Source organism: Myotis lucifugus, unplaced genomic scaffold (assembly GCF_000147115.1).
Source record: "Myotis lucifugus unplaced genomic scaffold, Myoluc2.0 scaffold_58, whole genome shotgun sequence".
Taxonomy (NCBI): domain Eukaryota; kingdom Metazoa; phylum Chordata; class Mammalia; order Chiroptera; family Vespertilionidae; genus Myotis; species Myotis lucifugus.
Genome location: NW_005871106.1, coordinates 403296 through 420029, shown reverse-complemented (window position 1 = coordinate 420029; position 16734 = coordinate 403296). Strand labels below are relative to the sequence as shown.

Sequence of the window (16734 nt, the reverse complement as noted above, 5' to 3'; positions counted from 1 at the left end):
ATATATCATATGCTAACTATAATTTTTAAAAAAGTGGTATTAGCATTGGTCTACATATAAAAATAAACACTGACAAAAAGGTTGACACTTCAAATTTACTGGTACAGGAAGAATTATTAAATAAATGATACCAAGATATTTAGATAATGAATTTGAAAAAAAGGATAAAAATAAAATTCAGACAAATAAAAAATTAAGTGCATAAGAATACTACAGCTAGCACTGCAAATATAATCTTCCCTCCTGCCCCAATATAAACAAAGCCCCCAATAAAAGACAAACTCAGGAAAAGTATTTATATACAAAAGAGCATTAATATCTTTAATATAAAGTTAAGAAAATGATGAACATTCCAAAGAAAAAGAGTTGAGGAACAATCCTACAAAGATCACAAATATGAAAAATGTTCAACCTTACTAGTAACAAAGAAAATTTACATATTTTAAAATAGAGGAAACTTGGTTAGACTTTTAAAAACTTCATATTCAGGGTTGGTAATATTATAAGGATGTACACATACTTCTGGTGGGAATAAAAACTAAGGAGCAATAGGCAATAACTACCAAAAGGCCTAGTCTCTAACCTTCTACCAATTTCTTATGGAGATAGCAGATATATGTAAAAAAGGATATACATAGAAGCTGATGGAAGCACTGCTGATAAAACAAGCTTTGGAAAGAAACTAAATTTTCACTTAGGATTGATCAAATAAGTGATCATCAATACAATAATCTAGGTTTATACTTATTGATAAAGAAATATACCAAAGATGTGTTAAAGTAGAAAACACTTTTATAAAAGCAATGTTCTATAGTTTCACATACACACTACCCCAAGTATATAAATCATATACACACAGAGTATCCAAACAATGTTAGTGTATATATGAAAACTCTGGAGGTTATACACTAAATTGTTAATCATCATCTCCAGAGGGTGATAATATAATGATTATTATTGAGTTTTTGCACTGTGTATTTTCTATAACTAAAATTATTTCCCTTTTGGGAGAAAAAAATACAAAGATAAGTTGATTTATTAAATTTTTCTAAGATATGTATACATTTTACCCGAGCTATGTTTCATTGTTTCTATCCACAGAATGATAGCTTTTCAATGAAACATAAATATATTATCACTGAGGCTAAAAATACAGAAATCTCATCTACCAAAAGACGTAAAAATTACCGTGATGTTAGCGGAACCTTTTACAAAAGGGAATTCAAGTGTTCTAACTTTCCCGATAAAGAGTGGTGTATCAGTATCTTCCTCATTAGAACCTTTGATGGTAGCTATTACAGTGCCAACCAAATCAAGTCCAGTCTGATTGTTGAAGTCATCCTTAAAGTAAATAATGGAAAATAACTAATTAGAAGAACTGGTAAGAAAATTAAACCCAGTGAAGGACATGTGCAAATAAAAATGAAAAATATTAAATTATCCTGATTCTTCACTCTAAGCACAGAATTCAATTCTCAGATTAAGTGATCCATGGGCAGAAAATAATCCCAGAAACCAAGAAAAACCAGCAGTTTCCAACTAATACAATGGCTCCTAACTTTCTTTTTTAAAAGAGCTCCCATTTTAAAATGTCATCTTGTTATGTACTTTTAACATCTATTGATCTGGGGCAAAGAAGTTAAGAACAACCTACTTGTCTAACATAGGAAAATAAACTGAAAGAAATTAAGTACCTTACCTGCAAAATTTTCCATAAAGGTGAGGTCCCACCACTGTATTTTACTTGTTTTTGTTAATATTCACAGCAATTCTATTGCTGCTTAGTCTCCAGGTAATCAAAAGCTCTGAGGAGGAGCTCACCATGATCAGTTATCAGAGCAGCTCTCTTAAAAATAATTAATTACCTCCTTCTGTCCCCTCAATGAAATATATACGGTGGAATCAATTTACTTGACGCGTATTTAATACATATATGAAATAGGAGATATAAAGGGGATATATTGAGAGGTAGGCAGGTTTTTGCATTTTTGAGTCAGTTCTACTTAGTATATCTGGATATATTTTATGTATTATGTATGCATTCTCTATTTGTATTCAGAGATGTTTGATTTCATTTATCTAAACAAATTTTCCTTATAACCTAAAACTGAATGATCAAAATCTGATTCTATAATAAGTATTTTATACCCTAAAAATTAGAAAGAATTCTTGCTACCCAATGCAATTTTGGAAGTAAATAAACATTACCGTGATAATAAGATGTAAATCTTTGACCAGGGTCCTATTGGCAACTGAGTGAACATTTGAAACAGCTGGTGTGGCTGGCTGAATTTTAGGTACTAACTTCACAGGTTGATTAGGTTGAACATCAATTATAATCTTTCAAAACAAAAGCAGAATTTCAATTAACAATATATATTGATAGCTGAGAATTTAAGAGTAAGAGGAGAAATGATAGCATATACTAAATGAAATGTTACTTTTAAACATGTACTGCCATTAATCTCTCAAAATGATTTAAATTAACTTTTAAAAACTGAGGATAAAAATGTGTATCAAAGATTAATTTTTCAATGTAACTATTTAAGAATAAATTTATAGACATGTAAAAATACAGGTTGTTTTTAAAAATTTGGTACACTACCATTTATTGAATGGAGATGACATATGCTAAAACTACCTTAAACCTCATTATCTATAACTAGAGGCCCAGTGCACAGATTCGTGCACCGATGGGGTCCGTTGGCCTGGCCTGCGCCCTCTTGCAATCTGGGACCCCTCAGGGGATGCCAAACTGCCGGTTTTGGCCTGATCCCCACAGGCCAGGTGGAGGTGCCCCACCGGTGCACAAATCTGTGCACCAGGCCAGTTTCAGCCCAATGCCCACAGGCTAGGGTGAGGGATGCCACCAGTATGCATATAAGATCTTTGGTTAATCTCTTCCTGCCCTCCCCCACTTTCCCTTTGAGATTCATCTGTCTGTTCCATGTTTCCATGACTGTGCATTGAGCGTCTGCCCCCTGGTGGTCAGTGCACGTCACAGCTACTGGTCCAATAATCAAACGGTAGATAGGTCGAATGGTCACTTAGGCTTTTATATATATAGACTCTAGCATGTGAAAAGTTATTAATTAAAAAATTTTCACATATGATTGATAGCAGCAACTTTATCATGATATACACTAAAATGATTATTAACTGAGTCTTTGATATATAAAGAGATGGAAAAAGTAACTTCTGCAGCAGATCCTATTAATTAATATAATTTAAATGCATTCTATTCTAATATTCCTGAAAATGGCATTATTTATATTTTGCATCCAGTAAATTAATTCACTTGCATCCAATAATTAATTCACTTTAAAACAAAACATTTCTTTCTTAAATTAAGCAAGAAAATGTAAAGCTAACTATGGTATAAAAACAGAGTAAGCAAACCTGTTCACTGTTAAGAATAAGTGCTTTATCCATCATAAAACCAAACTGGATACAATATGTCCCCACTTTATGAGGAATTGCTTTATCCCTAAATTAGAAAGAAAGAGATAAAATTATTCACAACTTTTAAATAATGGGAAATTCACAACATCAACATTTCTGTTCCTTCCTCAAAAAGAAAATGCATAAAAAGAGAATTACTTCTACATTAGTCTACATCAGCAAATATTTCCTGCAATATTAGCTTTAATTCCAGGTCCCTCTTTCCCTGGACATTCTTTCCATAAAACATATAGAAACCAGGCTCTGAGTGTGGCAAAGTTGAAAAAAATAGGAATATAAAGTTCATAAAATAATAAACATAAAAAGTGCTGAATTATATGTGAAGAGAATTTTGCTTCAATTCTACATAATAAATTTCTAACTCAAAGTTTTATATTTCAAAATTACAGGCTATCCTGCTGATCTTTGTATGTTGCTTTTATATTTTATATTTTAAACTGGGGGGGGGGGGGGAATCCCTCAGCCCGACCTGTACCCTCTCGCAGACCAGAGGGGATGGCCGATGTGGGGAGCGGGCCTAAGCTGCAGTCTAGCCTCCCTCTGCGGGAGGCAACCCGCAGGCCGATCAGGGGATGGCACCAGCTGGGGAGTGGTCGGCCCCAGCCCCCATCGCTCCGCTGCCACCGCCCTGCCCCTACCCCCCCAGATCGCCGTCCCCTCCCTCTGCCCGCTGGCACCTGCCTTGGCTGACCTGGTGCCGCCCACTCGCCAGCCCCGCCCCCCCACCGACCGGTCATTCCGCCATTTGGTCGATTTGTATATTAGGCTTTTATTATATAGGATACTTAACTTTACAAGGCATTTACTGTGATTTAATTATCAATAAAGAATTTAGTGCCTACTACGAGGTACACTTCCTAGCCTGTTTTGATCACACTTAATTACAATGAAAATATAAGTGACATTCTATGGTATACTTTGCCTGGCATGTACAATATGGGTTATGATCTCTACAATAATGTTTGCATGTCATTTATAATCTAAAAATACTGGCATAATGTAGCAAAGAATACAAAGACTTTGAATATGTATTTGAATTGAAATCCCAGCACTATAACATATATGTAACCTTAGAGAAAATTATTTAATCTTTCTCTAAGATGACTTAACACATTGCGTACCGCATAGAAATCTCTAAGACATACGCCAGGGACCGCATGTTTTTGGGCAAACTGCATGTTATTTAAATCATCATAATGCACTTTAGGTGTTGTTTTTCAATAATTATAATTTTTATTTACAAAAACAATTAAACAATTAAAGTTCTTAGTACTTTTTTAACGTATGGTACTGCGTGAAACATTTTCCTCTATGAAGAGGGACCAAACAAAATTTACATAAGTATCTAGATTCGCTCCTTTTTCCATGGGCGTGAAAAACGAGAACACTCATGAGTGGTCCTTAACAGATGGCGCGCGAAACACGCGAAAACTCCTGAGCGGTACGAAATGTGTTAAGAGAGAAATACCTAATAAAGTTACAGTAAGAATAAAACAGAATACTGCTTTCAAATGGCAGATCTACCCTTCCTGATGAAAATAACTATATTTAAAGACATTTGCTTTAAAATGTTTGAGAGATAACAAGTAAAACGTGAAAAATAACTCAACAGGATGAAAAAATAGCATGGAAATCCTAAAAGGTGAATTTCATATTTAAGGTTGCTTTACTCTTGGGAGCAGTGGACCTAAGAAACAGGTGGACCTAAAGCAGATAAGCTCCCAACGGAAAAGCAACTCAGCTTTGAATCATCTCAACCTCTGAAACTGTACTGAAATGGTAATAGACTGCTAGTGGCCCAAACAATGAACAGAAGCAAATGTAAACCCTATCTGGAGAAATATATCATCTGAGACTTCAAATTATTTCTATAAATATTCATAAATAAAATGTACTATAAAAACAAAACACAAACCACAGAAAAGAAACAACCAGATACATAAATAGGCCAAAAAACTAGAATGGGAACCAACAGAAACAAATAAAACAAATCCAGAGACACTCCAGACAGGCTTTGATTACTACTCAGGGTTAAAAACACATACAAAAGATTGAGAATCCCATTAGAGAACTAAACATGAAAATACCAAACAGAAACTGATAATTCAAAGATGGATTTAATAGCAAATTAGATACCACTGAATAGAGATTAGTTAATTGAAGGTAGTTCAGAATAAAATATCGAGAATGAAGAGAAACAAAAGAATGGCAAAGAGGGTAAGAAACAGAGAATACCCGGAGAAAGAGTAATGTGCATGTAATTAAGAGTTGCCAGAAGAAGAGGAAAAGGGAGGCAGATGCATATATGATGAAATAATAGTTTACAATTTTTCAAAATTGAACCAAGACCACAAAATGAAAGCCCATGAAAACTAAGCAGGACAAATAAAAAGAAATCTACACACAGGCATTGTTACAGTAAAACTTCTGAAAACAAAACTCAAAACCAAACAACAGGAGGAAATGATTACTTTTTAAGATAAAAACAATAAGACTGTCAGGTAACTTCTCAACAGAAATAATGGGGTAGTGAATGATGGCAAGAATGCAACTGCCAACCTAAAATACCATATACAGGAAAAATATCCTTCAAATATGAGAGTGGAAAAAATATTTTTTAGGCAAAAATGAGATAACTCATCACCAGCAAAAGTACACTAGAAGAAAATAGTAAAGGAAGTTCCCCAGATAGAAAATGATCCCAGATGGAAGCCGAGTTGAAGGTTAACAGAAAGCATAAATAAATTAGTCAATAGAATTGACCACTGACTATATAAAATAATGCCTTGATAGGTTTAACATACACAACAACAGAAGCATGTATGTAAAGTGGGAGAGGGAAAATGGAGTTTAAGCTTCTAAGTTTCATGCACTGTCGCCCTGGCTGGTGTGGCTCAGTTGGTTGGAGTATTGTCCCATACACCAAAAGGTGGCAAGGCACATACCATGGTTGTGGTTTGATCCCTGGTTTGGACGCTTGCAGGAGGCAACCGATCGATGTTTCTCTCTCACATCAATGTTTTTCTCTCTCCCTTCCTCTTTCTCTTAAAACATACAAACAAAAAAGATTCATGCATTGTCTAAGAAGTTATAAAATGCAAATTGTCATTACCCATTGGTATGTCAAATATGCATGTTGTAATCTAAAAAAACAAACAAACAAAAAACTTAGAGAATACTAAGAATGTATAACTACCAACTTAATAAGTAGAAAATAAGAAAAAACACTTAAAAAAGAAAAAAAAAGAATAGTAGGATCAATAATAAACAGTAAGATCACAGATTCAAAAGCATGTGTTTTGATAATTACATGTAATCTCTAAACTTTTCAGTTAAAAGACATTATTTTAAAAAACAACCATACTGTCAGACTCTTAAAATAGAGATACAAAAGTAATGAAAAAAAAGATATTTTATGCAAACACTATCACGATTCCTAAGATGGCTTTGCATGTCAATCATAAAGAAAGTTGCTGTACTATTACCAAAGTAGATCTCAAGACAAAAACATTACTAGAGTAAAAAGACAAATACTTTGTAATAATAGCTGATTCAATATGCCAGGAATATATAATCTAAGTCTATATGTAAATAAGATAGGCTTAAAATATATAAGCAATCAATGATAGAATAGAACTAAGAGGGAAAACAGAGGAACCCACACTCATACTCACTGCTAGAAAACACAGACAAAAAAATTATAGCAAATTTTGAACTAATTAATATAAAAAACATTGTGCTTCAAATGCAGTATACATTATTGTGTAGCACACATGGAATATTTACAAAAGTGACACATATTACAAAAACAACTGTCAATCAATTTCAAAGAATTGAAATTATATGGGGTGGGTTCTCTGACCATAGTGGAATTAAACTAGAAATCAGTAACAAAAAAAAGAATAAGAAAATTCCACATTTAGGAATTAAACACTATATTTCTGAATAAACTTGGATAGAAGATGAAATCACAATGGAAATTAGAAAATATCTTGATCAAATAAGTAATAAAAACACAATATAAAAAGATTTGTGATTGTTCTTAAAATTATTCATGTATATACATAAATACTAGTATGACACTATTCAACAAGACCTTCCCATAGAATAAATCAAGAATTAGGGACCACTTCTTCCAGTTATTTTTGTGAGGCATACATGACCTAGACATCAAACTTGAAAAAGAATATGTACGAAAGAAAATGCATTAATGTAGATGTAAAATCCCAAACAAAATACTAGCAGAACAAATCCACAAATACCTAAAAGTGATAATACATTATGATAAAATCAAGTGTATCCCAGCAGACAGTAACATGAAGCACCATGGGGAAATAAAGATCTCAATAAAGGTAAATACAGAAGCAATTATAAATGTTAGCATTATTTTAACAATGGTTTGTAACTGCATTTTTTGGTTTCTACATGACTTAAGGACTAATACATTTAAAGAAACAAGATAATTATCTCATTTTCTATACTATCTTTTAGTGATATAATGCTTTTTACTTTGTGCCACTATCCTTTTTGTAAAACTCTAAAAAAAAACATTTATCATTAAAAATAGATAAACAAAACCTTAGACATAGCCTACTCAAAATTATTTTTCAGATTTCAAAATAGAGATCCAGAATGCAGAAGCAACACCTCAAAGTAATATGTACTTTAACAGTAAAAAACTAGTCCAGCCTTTTTTTTAACTTTCTAAGATTGTAACTTTAAGATTATAGAAATCTCCCATAGAGTAAGATATTATAAAGTAGTCTGACAATATAGTGTGATTCTTCTTCTGATGGCTTTGATAATTCTGAAAACATATATACATATAAATATCACCAAGCCATTTTACAAAGCTTACAAACAGTAAAAACACATATTCTCAAAAAACTTATTGGCAAAAAATAAGAGAGTATTAATTTTTGTTCAATCACAAATTTTTTTCTCTAGTTATGTAACAAAGTATGCATAAAAATATGAAATGACTTGAAAAATACCTGAAGTAGAAGCAGCCATCTTCCTTGTCATTACCTTTTATTTTATTACAACTAAATGTTTCTGCCTAGAAAGAGAAGAGAGAAGAGGACAGGGGAGAGAGAAATCACAAACATTTAACATAGTATACTTAGGATGAAAAGTTACTAGTATATCACCTTTACTAAATGTGAATGCAAATCACATCTGAATTTATAAATACACAAGCACATACCTATATGTATATATCTTTACAATGTATATAAGACACAATATGAGATTAGCCACAATGGAAAGACATTATTAAAGGGCACATAGATCTCTTTGTTGGTGATACAGTTTAAGGTAATAGCTGCTTGATGGGACTGATGGTGTCAATTAAGAAAGTTAATTTCCTAAACAGATAATTAAAATGAATCATAAACCATGAAAGACATTGTTAAATTGGGACCTGCCAGAAGCCGGTCCATCCTTGCTGCTTGACACAGTCTCTGCAGGAAAGAAACATCTGCACAGCATATGTTTCAAGGGACCTGGCGTATATGGCATACTGTTCTTAATATGTTTGCTCCCCTTCTTAGTGCTATGTGTTTTAACCAAGGTCACCTCTCCGAGAAAGGTTGTTTCCCCAGGTGGGGATTTTTCCCTCGAGTTAGGGATTAACAGGACTAAGAAAGGGAATAAAACCCCTTAACTAAGTGCCAGGCGGGTAATTAATCACTTTAACTACGAACAATCACTTAGGATAATCTCCTTCAGTTACTTCCTTATAGTTTAACAGAACAATAGAGTAGTGACTTTGGAATGGAGATAACAAATGCCCTAACCTTTGGAATAGAATGGATAGGATTAAAATCAACTGGTATCAATACAGATGTAACAGGACAATAAAGACTGAACCTGGCTAGAGAACCTGGCTGGAGAACCTGGCTATGCTGATCAACTGAACGCTGCCTCCGTGTCCTTCCTTCTTCGCCGACTCCGTCCACACCTTTGGGAACCCCTGGACCCCAATAGGGACCTTCTGATATAGTATAAGGTATGGTAGCCAACAGCCACATCTGGTTACTGAGCACTTGAAATATGGTGGTGCAAACTGAGATGTGGTGTAAGCATAAAATACAAACCAAATTCAAAGACTTGGTAAGATAATTTTCGATATAGTAGGTTAAAACTACATTAACCTTAATCTTACTTTAATGTTGCTACTAGAAATAGGAAATATCATGTGACATATTTCCATTGGACTATGTTGCTTTAAATCCTCAAACTGTTCTTACCACTCTATCCCCCTTCTCTAACAAGTAAGTCTATCAATCATATTTCTCTACTATTTCATTTTCTATACTATCTTAGTGATATTATGCTTTTTACTTTGTGCCTCTGTCCTTTAGACAAGATAATTTTATTGTGTAAAGTATCTGAAAGTTTTAGAACTATCACAATATAGGCTGTCCTTTTTCAGTAGCATCAACACAATTTTGAAATATTCTAATATATTTTTAAATCCCAAGTGATGGAGTGGGTTAATTTCTAGCTCTCCAGTATATAGATACTGCATTTTCACTTAAATTACATTTAATTTTAAGATAAATGTAAGAACTATTTATAACTTCTAAAATGCTTTCCATGACTCACATTTGCTGGTGGTCGGTTCCCATTGTTAGAGTGCTTCCACATTTTCATGGTAATACGTGCTGGATTAATATTTTTAATGATGCTATCATCTTCAGAAATAACAGTAATCATAAAATCTGTCATGAGGAACATTAAAAAATTTGTTTTCTTTCTAGTTCAACTAATGAATTTGGTTAATTGCATAGCAGGTCCTCAAATAACATTGTTTGGTTTAAACGATGTTTATTATAATGATGTCACAGGAATTTAACTCTGGTTTATATAAATTAGCCTATAGTAAAATTGGTTTTGTTATATGTCGTTTCACTTAAAGTCACAGAACCTATCAACGATGTTAAGTGAAGACTTACTGTACAGGCATACCTTGAGATATTGTAGGTTTGGTTCTAGACCACTATAATGAAGCAAGTTACCATACATTTTTTTGCTTTCCCAATGAATATAAAAGTTATGTTTGCATTACACTGTAGTTTAAATATGCAATAGCATTATGTCTAAAAAAACAATGTACATACTTTTAATTAGCCTGTTAGAAAAATGGTGCCTACAGACTTGCTCAACACAGGGTTGCCAAAACCTTCAATTTGTAAAAAAGCAGTACCTCAGAGACTCAATAAAACAAGGTATGCCTGTATGTCAAAGCATACAAATTGTTAATAAAATTCTGATGAAGAAAATAACACTATTCTTTAATCAGCATTCTCCAACAATCCTATCTAATAAAGAGGGAATATGGTAATTGACCCTCACATCGTCGCAAAGATGGAGGTGCCCACAGCCAATAAGGAGGGAATATGCTAATTGACTTCCCCACCCGCAAAGATGGCAGTGCCCACAGCCAATAAAGAGGGAATATGCTAATTGCCATGCCCTCAAAGATGATGGTGCCCACAGCCAATGAGGGAATATGATAATTGACTGCCACGCCCTCAAAGATGGCTGGCAGGGGAGGGTAGTTGTGGGCAATCAGGCCAGAAGGGGAGGGCAGTTAGGGACAAGCAGGCCAGCAGGGGAGGTCAGTTGGGGGCAATTGGGCCGGCAGAGGAGCAGTAAGGCGTCGATCAGGCTGGCAGGAGAGTGGTAAGGGGGTGATCAGGCTGGCAGGCAGAAGCGGTTAGGGGCAATCAGGCAGGCAGGCGAGCAGTTGGGAGCAAGCAGTCCTGGATTGTGAGAGGGATGTCCGACTGCTGGTTTAGGCCCTGTGGGATCAGGCCTAAACTGGCAGTCAGACATCCCCCAAGGGGTCCCAGATTGGAGAGGGTGCAGGCTGGGCTGAGGGACAACCCCCCCCCCCCCCAGTGCATGAATTTCGTGCACCGGGCCTCTAGTTTGTCTATAAAACTTATTAATCATGACAGACAACTCTGGTGCTAAGTCTTTCCCAGAAATCTACACATACATCTTTGCTATTAATAGTCCCTTGTCTTATTTTCATAGTCTGCCATGCTCTAAGTTCTATCATGCAAGACCAAATAGGTTAGACTGTGGATATTCAGCAACCTAGAAATTTGGGCAGCTGGTCATAAAATCATATGCTTTGTGTATTCCAAGAATACAATGTTTACTTTCTTTTATGATTTTTTTTTAAAATATATTTTATTGATTTTTTTTTACAGAGAGGAAGGGAGAGGGATAGAGAGTTAGAAACATCGATGAGAGAGAAACATCGATCAGCTGCCTCCTGCACACCACCTACTGGGGATGTACCCGCAACCAAGGTACATGCCCTTGACCGGAATCGAACCTGGGACCCTTCAGTCCACAGGCTGACGCTCTATCCACTGAGCCAAACCGGTTAGGGCTTTCTTTTATGATTTTTAATAGCATACAGCAGCTAAATTATTACACATAATATTCCCCTTATGTTTATCATCTGTACCAGCCATTTGACATCTGTTCCTTTTTTAATCACAGAAAATAGGTCTTATCTCCCCAAATATTTAAAACACTTGACTATAAAGACAATGTATATATGTAATGTAAGTAGTTACAAGAAGCAGACCAAAAAATTTACATTAAAAAATTAACAATTTTTAATAATTATATTTATGTACAGGAACTCATCCCTTCAAGAAAACAAGTCTTCAAGAAAATTACCTGTATGAAGCAAATACTATTTCCTATTGATTTGGTACCTGCTAGATTACAATAAAATTATTTGCTTACTTGACTGTCTCCTACATTAGACTAAACCAGGGGTGGTCAAACTTTTTGACTCGAGGGCCATAATGGGTTCTTAAACTGGACCGGAGAGCCAGAACAAAAGCATGGATGGAGTGTTTGTGTGAACTAATATAAATTCAAAGTAAACATCATTACATAAAAGGGTATGGTCTTTTTTTTTTTTAGTTTTATTCATTTCAAACGGGCCGGATCTGGTCCGCGGGCCGTAGTTTGCCCACGGCTGGACTAAACTCATTGAAAACTGTCATATTCATTATTGGAACTAAGAGCCAAGTATAGTGCCTAGACATAGGAGGTATTTAGTAATGTTTGTTGTTCTGAAGTATCTTAAATCATAAATTCTGATGTGATGTATTTCCTTCCAAATTAAGTTAAACAATCTGGTTTTATTTTAAGTTAATACTGCAATACATTTAGTAGAGCCCTGACAGTTCTTGCCATTTAGCTGTTTATATTTCTTTTGCAAACTGAATTACCTGAGGCTATCAGTTTATGTATGAACTTTCAGTTTGTTATGTACCATTGAAAGAATGCAGGATACAGAGGTGACAAAAGACATTTAGCTAAGTCAAATGTACTTTCTGTGTCATTTAAAAGGCTATTACATACTTGCTTTCTTTATCATGCTAAGTACCTAGAATAAATACAGGCAGTCCTCGGGTTATGTCGGACTTGATGTACATTGTTTCATGGTTACATCGCCATCTCCCATTTATTTTTTATATAAAAAAAGTTCTGTCATTTCAACGTATGGACATATGTGTTTTATGTTTTTTATTATTTATTTACCACAGGTCAGGAATTGTTATCTTTTAAATTTTTTTTTTTTACTGTTTCACTTCATTACTGCTGTGTATGTGCTCCATGTGAGTGACGTAGGTGCTTATGTAGGTGGGTTCCTACTTATGGTGAAAATCGCGGGTCTCTGACATAACCCGAGGACCTACTGTACTTTATTCCACTAATGTGAAAGGCAAATTATCATTACAAATTTATTTTAAAACTGTGCATTACTCACCAGTGAAAGTACCCCCTGCTAAAAATAAAGTATCTTTGTCATATTTAACATTGAGACGAATGGGTTTTTCAGGATCTGGAAGAATCATTAACTTAATTATAGGTCCTTCTATGGTATTCCTGTTATGGATGGCTTTCACCTGCATAGTATGTTTTCCTCTAAAAAGGAAAAAATGGGGGAAAGGATTCAAATTACATTAGTTATAATCTAAAAATTCTGAGAATTTATAAATAGTTTAACTCATTTAGGAAACTACTCTTGCTCATTCTATCACCTAACACTAAATAGAAGGCTAGTTTATTACTCTTTTCTTTTTAATTCCTCGCCAGAGGATATTTTTCCTATTGATTTTAGAGTTTGGAAGAGAGTTGAGGGAAGGAGGGAAGAAGAGAAGGAGAGAGAAGTATCGATGGGAGAGAGACACATTGATTGGCTGCCTCCCCCAGGTGCCCCAACAGAGGCCAGGAATCAAACCTGCAACTCAGGTATATGCCATTGACAAGGAATTGAACCTGTGACCCTGCAGTAGTTGGGCTGACACTCTAACCATTGAGCTACACCGGGCAGGACAGTTTATTACTCTTAACTTCAGCAAATAATAAGAAAAAACGGTCTGTAAATACTAATAACCATTAAACTCTCAGTTCTTACCTAGGGTTTGCATAAACACTGAACACTCCCAAATTAGCCCTGCCCTTTTCATCTGTTTTATACTGTTGGTTTGAAGGAGTGAGCTAAAAATAAAACAAAATAAAATAATTAGAAAATTCTAGAGATGAAATTCAATTTCTCTATTACTAATTTAAAAGTTATAGTTGCATACACTTCTAAAACCTACAACTTTCTAATTTCACAAATACTGTATATTACAAAACTGGGGTTCTGGGGAATGGCATGGGAGAAATAAACATAAATATACACACACACACACACACACAATTCAAGGCATCATAATACTATGTCCACTGTTACTTCATCTTTTATCTTTTTTTCTCCCTCACCCAAGAATATCCTTTTTTCATTGATTTCAGAGGGAGGAAAGAAGGGAAAGAGGGAAGGAGGGAGAGAGAGACACTGATGCAAGAAACATCAATAGGCTGCCTCCCATACTTGCCCTGACTAGAGATGGAACCCAAAACCTGGGTATGAGCCCTAACCGGGAATTGAACGCACCACCTTTTGGTGTATAGGACAATGCTCCAACCAACTAAGCTACACCAGCCAAGGCTCATCGTTATCTTTATGTCTATCAAATGTGCTTCTAAATCTTTGTTGCAATACTACCTTCATAGTGATAACCAAGCTTCTACTTTCAGGTGATTAAGAATCAGTTGCCACATTTCCTAATAATTGGTTAGAAAAGTCTGTCAGCATTTTTATCTAGTAACTAGAGTCATATTCTTATTTGGGATAGAAAATAATCACTGTTTAACCCTCTTAGAAACAAACATTAAGAACAAAAGTGAATTTGTAAAGTGTGATAGCAGAAAATCACACTCCTAAAACCCAATACTTATTTCTGCTTAATGGAACCTAAAGATTAGATAACTACTAGTATAGTAGATGAAGAAAAAAAAAAAAAAAGCAACAGTTGGAGAGGCAAAAATGATGAGTAAGTGAAATGATAGAATAAAGTCCTATATTTGTACCTGTCACATTTACCCTTTGATCCCTTATCTCTCAACCCATTTTTCTCAAAATAGGCCCTAAATCCTTATTGCTAAGCCAGAGAAGCAAGTCTATTTCTGATTGCATAGCAGCAATATCATCTTTTTGACATTTATTTTAACCCTGATTACTTTACTATGAAAACAAGTCCATGTGGATCACAAGCCATTCTCAGCACTTTAAAATCCTGTATGTCTTTTTCTTTTTAATCCTCACCCAATGATATGCTTTTTGCATAAGGGATGACTCTCCAACTAACTCAATCACCAGCCATAGCTCTCTTATATGTGAGGATTGAAAACAAGTCCTGTATGTCTTTTAAGATCAACTTTTTAGGTCCTGGTAAATCCCTACTGGGGTTCTTACTGAACTGATAGATTAATTTCAAGGAACTGTGTATTTACATATTATCAACTGTTTTCATTCACTAAAATTATAAAATTCAAGTCTCGCTGAATATTACCTCAGGAACTCTCTCTGTGTTGCCTGGTAACAACCTTGCTGGAGCAAATTAATTCCCTTCAACCAATAGGAGGGATTGTGTCAAAACACAACTTTGTAAGAGACTGGCAACTTCTTGCCCTCATAGAAGGGCCTCCAACTTTGCACCAAGCATTCAAAGTCCCTAGTAGATTCTAAGCAGTTGGTTATCCCAATATTTAGGTAAGAATACTTAATATTTGAGTTCCTAATATCCAGCACTATGTTTGCCCCAAATATTACAAGGCCATGTACATGACTACCCCATACCCTAGAACAACCCAGGGTAGTTTCAGCAGCTATGCCTAGGCCCTGGTAGGTACCGATCATGACTTTTTTTGCTTATCCTCAGCTTGTAAGTTTCCCCAATACCTGTTCCTTAACTCATACTGCGGGTCATTATATCTGCCCTTCAGTCACACCTCGTCAGTGTTATCTATTCATCCTAATCCAAAATCCAAAATCCAAAAATTAGTATCCTAATAAAGAGGGAATATGCAAATTGACCATCACACGTCACAAAGATGGCAGGGCCCATAGCCACAAGATGGCGGCGCCCATCCCCTCAGCCCCACTGGAGTCCCCCAGTCCTTTCAGCCCCGCTGGGGGGAGGTGGGGGTTTGGCAGGCACGGTGTGGCTGGACCCACCCTCAGCCCCCCAGGGCCGGCCCAAGGCACAGGCAAGCCTCGGATGCTGCTGGCAGTGGCAGCAGCAGAGGTGTGATGTGGGTGTTGCCTTCCTCTTATTGCCGGGCGCCCCCTGCCCCTGAGGGCTCCTGGACTGTGAGAGGGGGCAGGCTGGGCTGAGGGACTCCCCCCCATCCAGAGCATGAATTTTCATGCACCGGGCCACTAGTTACACAATAAATACTCAAAAGTCATAATTGAAGAACGCTGCTAACTTCTTACAGTACTTGTAAGATACAAACTTTATTTCCATAAAATAATTATGAAAAATCTTTAAGTTGATTTAAACTAAGCAAGTATAGACGTTATGTTATGTAAGACTACATTAAAAAAAAAAGAAATGTGACACCTAAAGACATTATTATAAGAATGAAATCGAAAATTTTAAGTGAAAATTATTTAAGGACATTTAAAACTTACCTTTAAATTGTTAGCTTTTATGATATTTATTTTAACCAGTGGTACAGGTGCTGGATTATCCCACTGATCACAAAGTTGAACAATGAGAGGATGCTGTAATTCTTTTCCATTAATTACTGGAACAAACTGATACACATATAAATATTTTAAGAAGCACTAAATATGTGTCAAACAATATCATTACTATTTGTATACTTACAAAATCA

General features: G+C 35.3%; 1 protein-coding gene across 8 annotated transcripts in view; it reads right to left on the bottom strand.

Moving 5' to 3' along the window:
• The window catches only part of SMCHD1 (structural maintenance of chromosomes flexible hinge domain containing 1), a 151644-nt gene that overhangs the window by 39184 nt on the left and 95726 nt on the right, over window positions 1-16734 (bottom strand). For 7 of the 8 annotated variants that reach the window (XM_023754212.1, XM_006089255.2, XM_023754213.1 and 4 more), the window contains 8 exons: window positions 16529-16654; window positions 13925-14007; window positions 13274-13431; window positions 10072-10187; window positions 8457-8521; window positions 3400-3487; window positions 2209-2340; window positions 1189-1341 (listed from right to left, as the gene is read on the bottom strand). In XM_023754212.1, coding sequence (XP_023609980.1) covers window positions 1189-1341; window positions 2209-2340; window positions 3400-3487; window positions 8457-8521; window positions 10072-10187; window positions 13274-13431; window positions 13925-14007; window positions 16529-16654 — 921 coding nt within the window. The remainder of the gene's footprint in view (window positions 1-1188; window positions 1342-2208; window positions 2341-3399; window positions 3488-8456; window positions 8522-10071; window positions 10188-13273; window positions 13432-13924; window positions 14008-16528; window positions 16655-16734) is intronic. The other variant, XM_023754214.1, reaches the window with a different exon arrangement.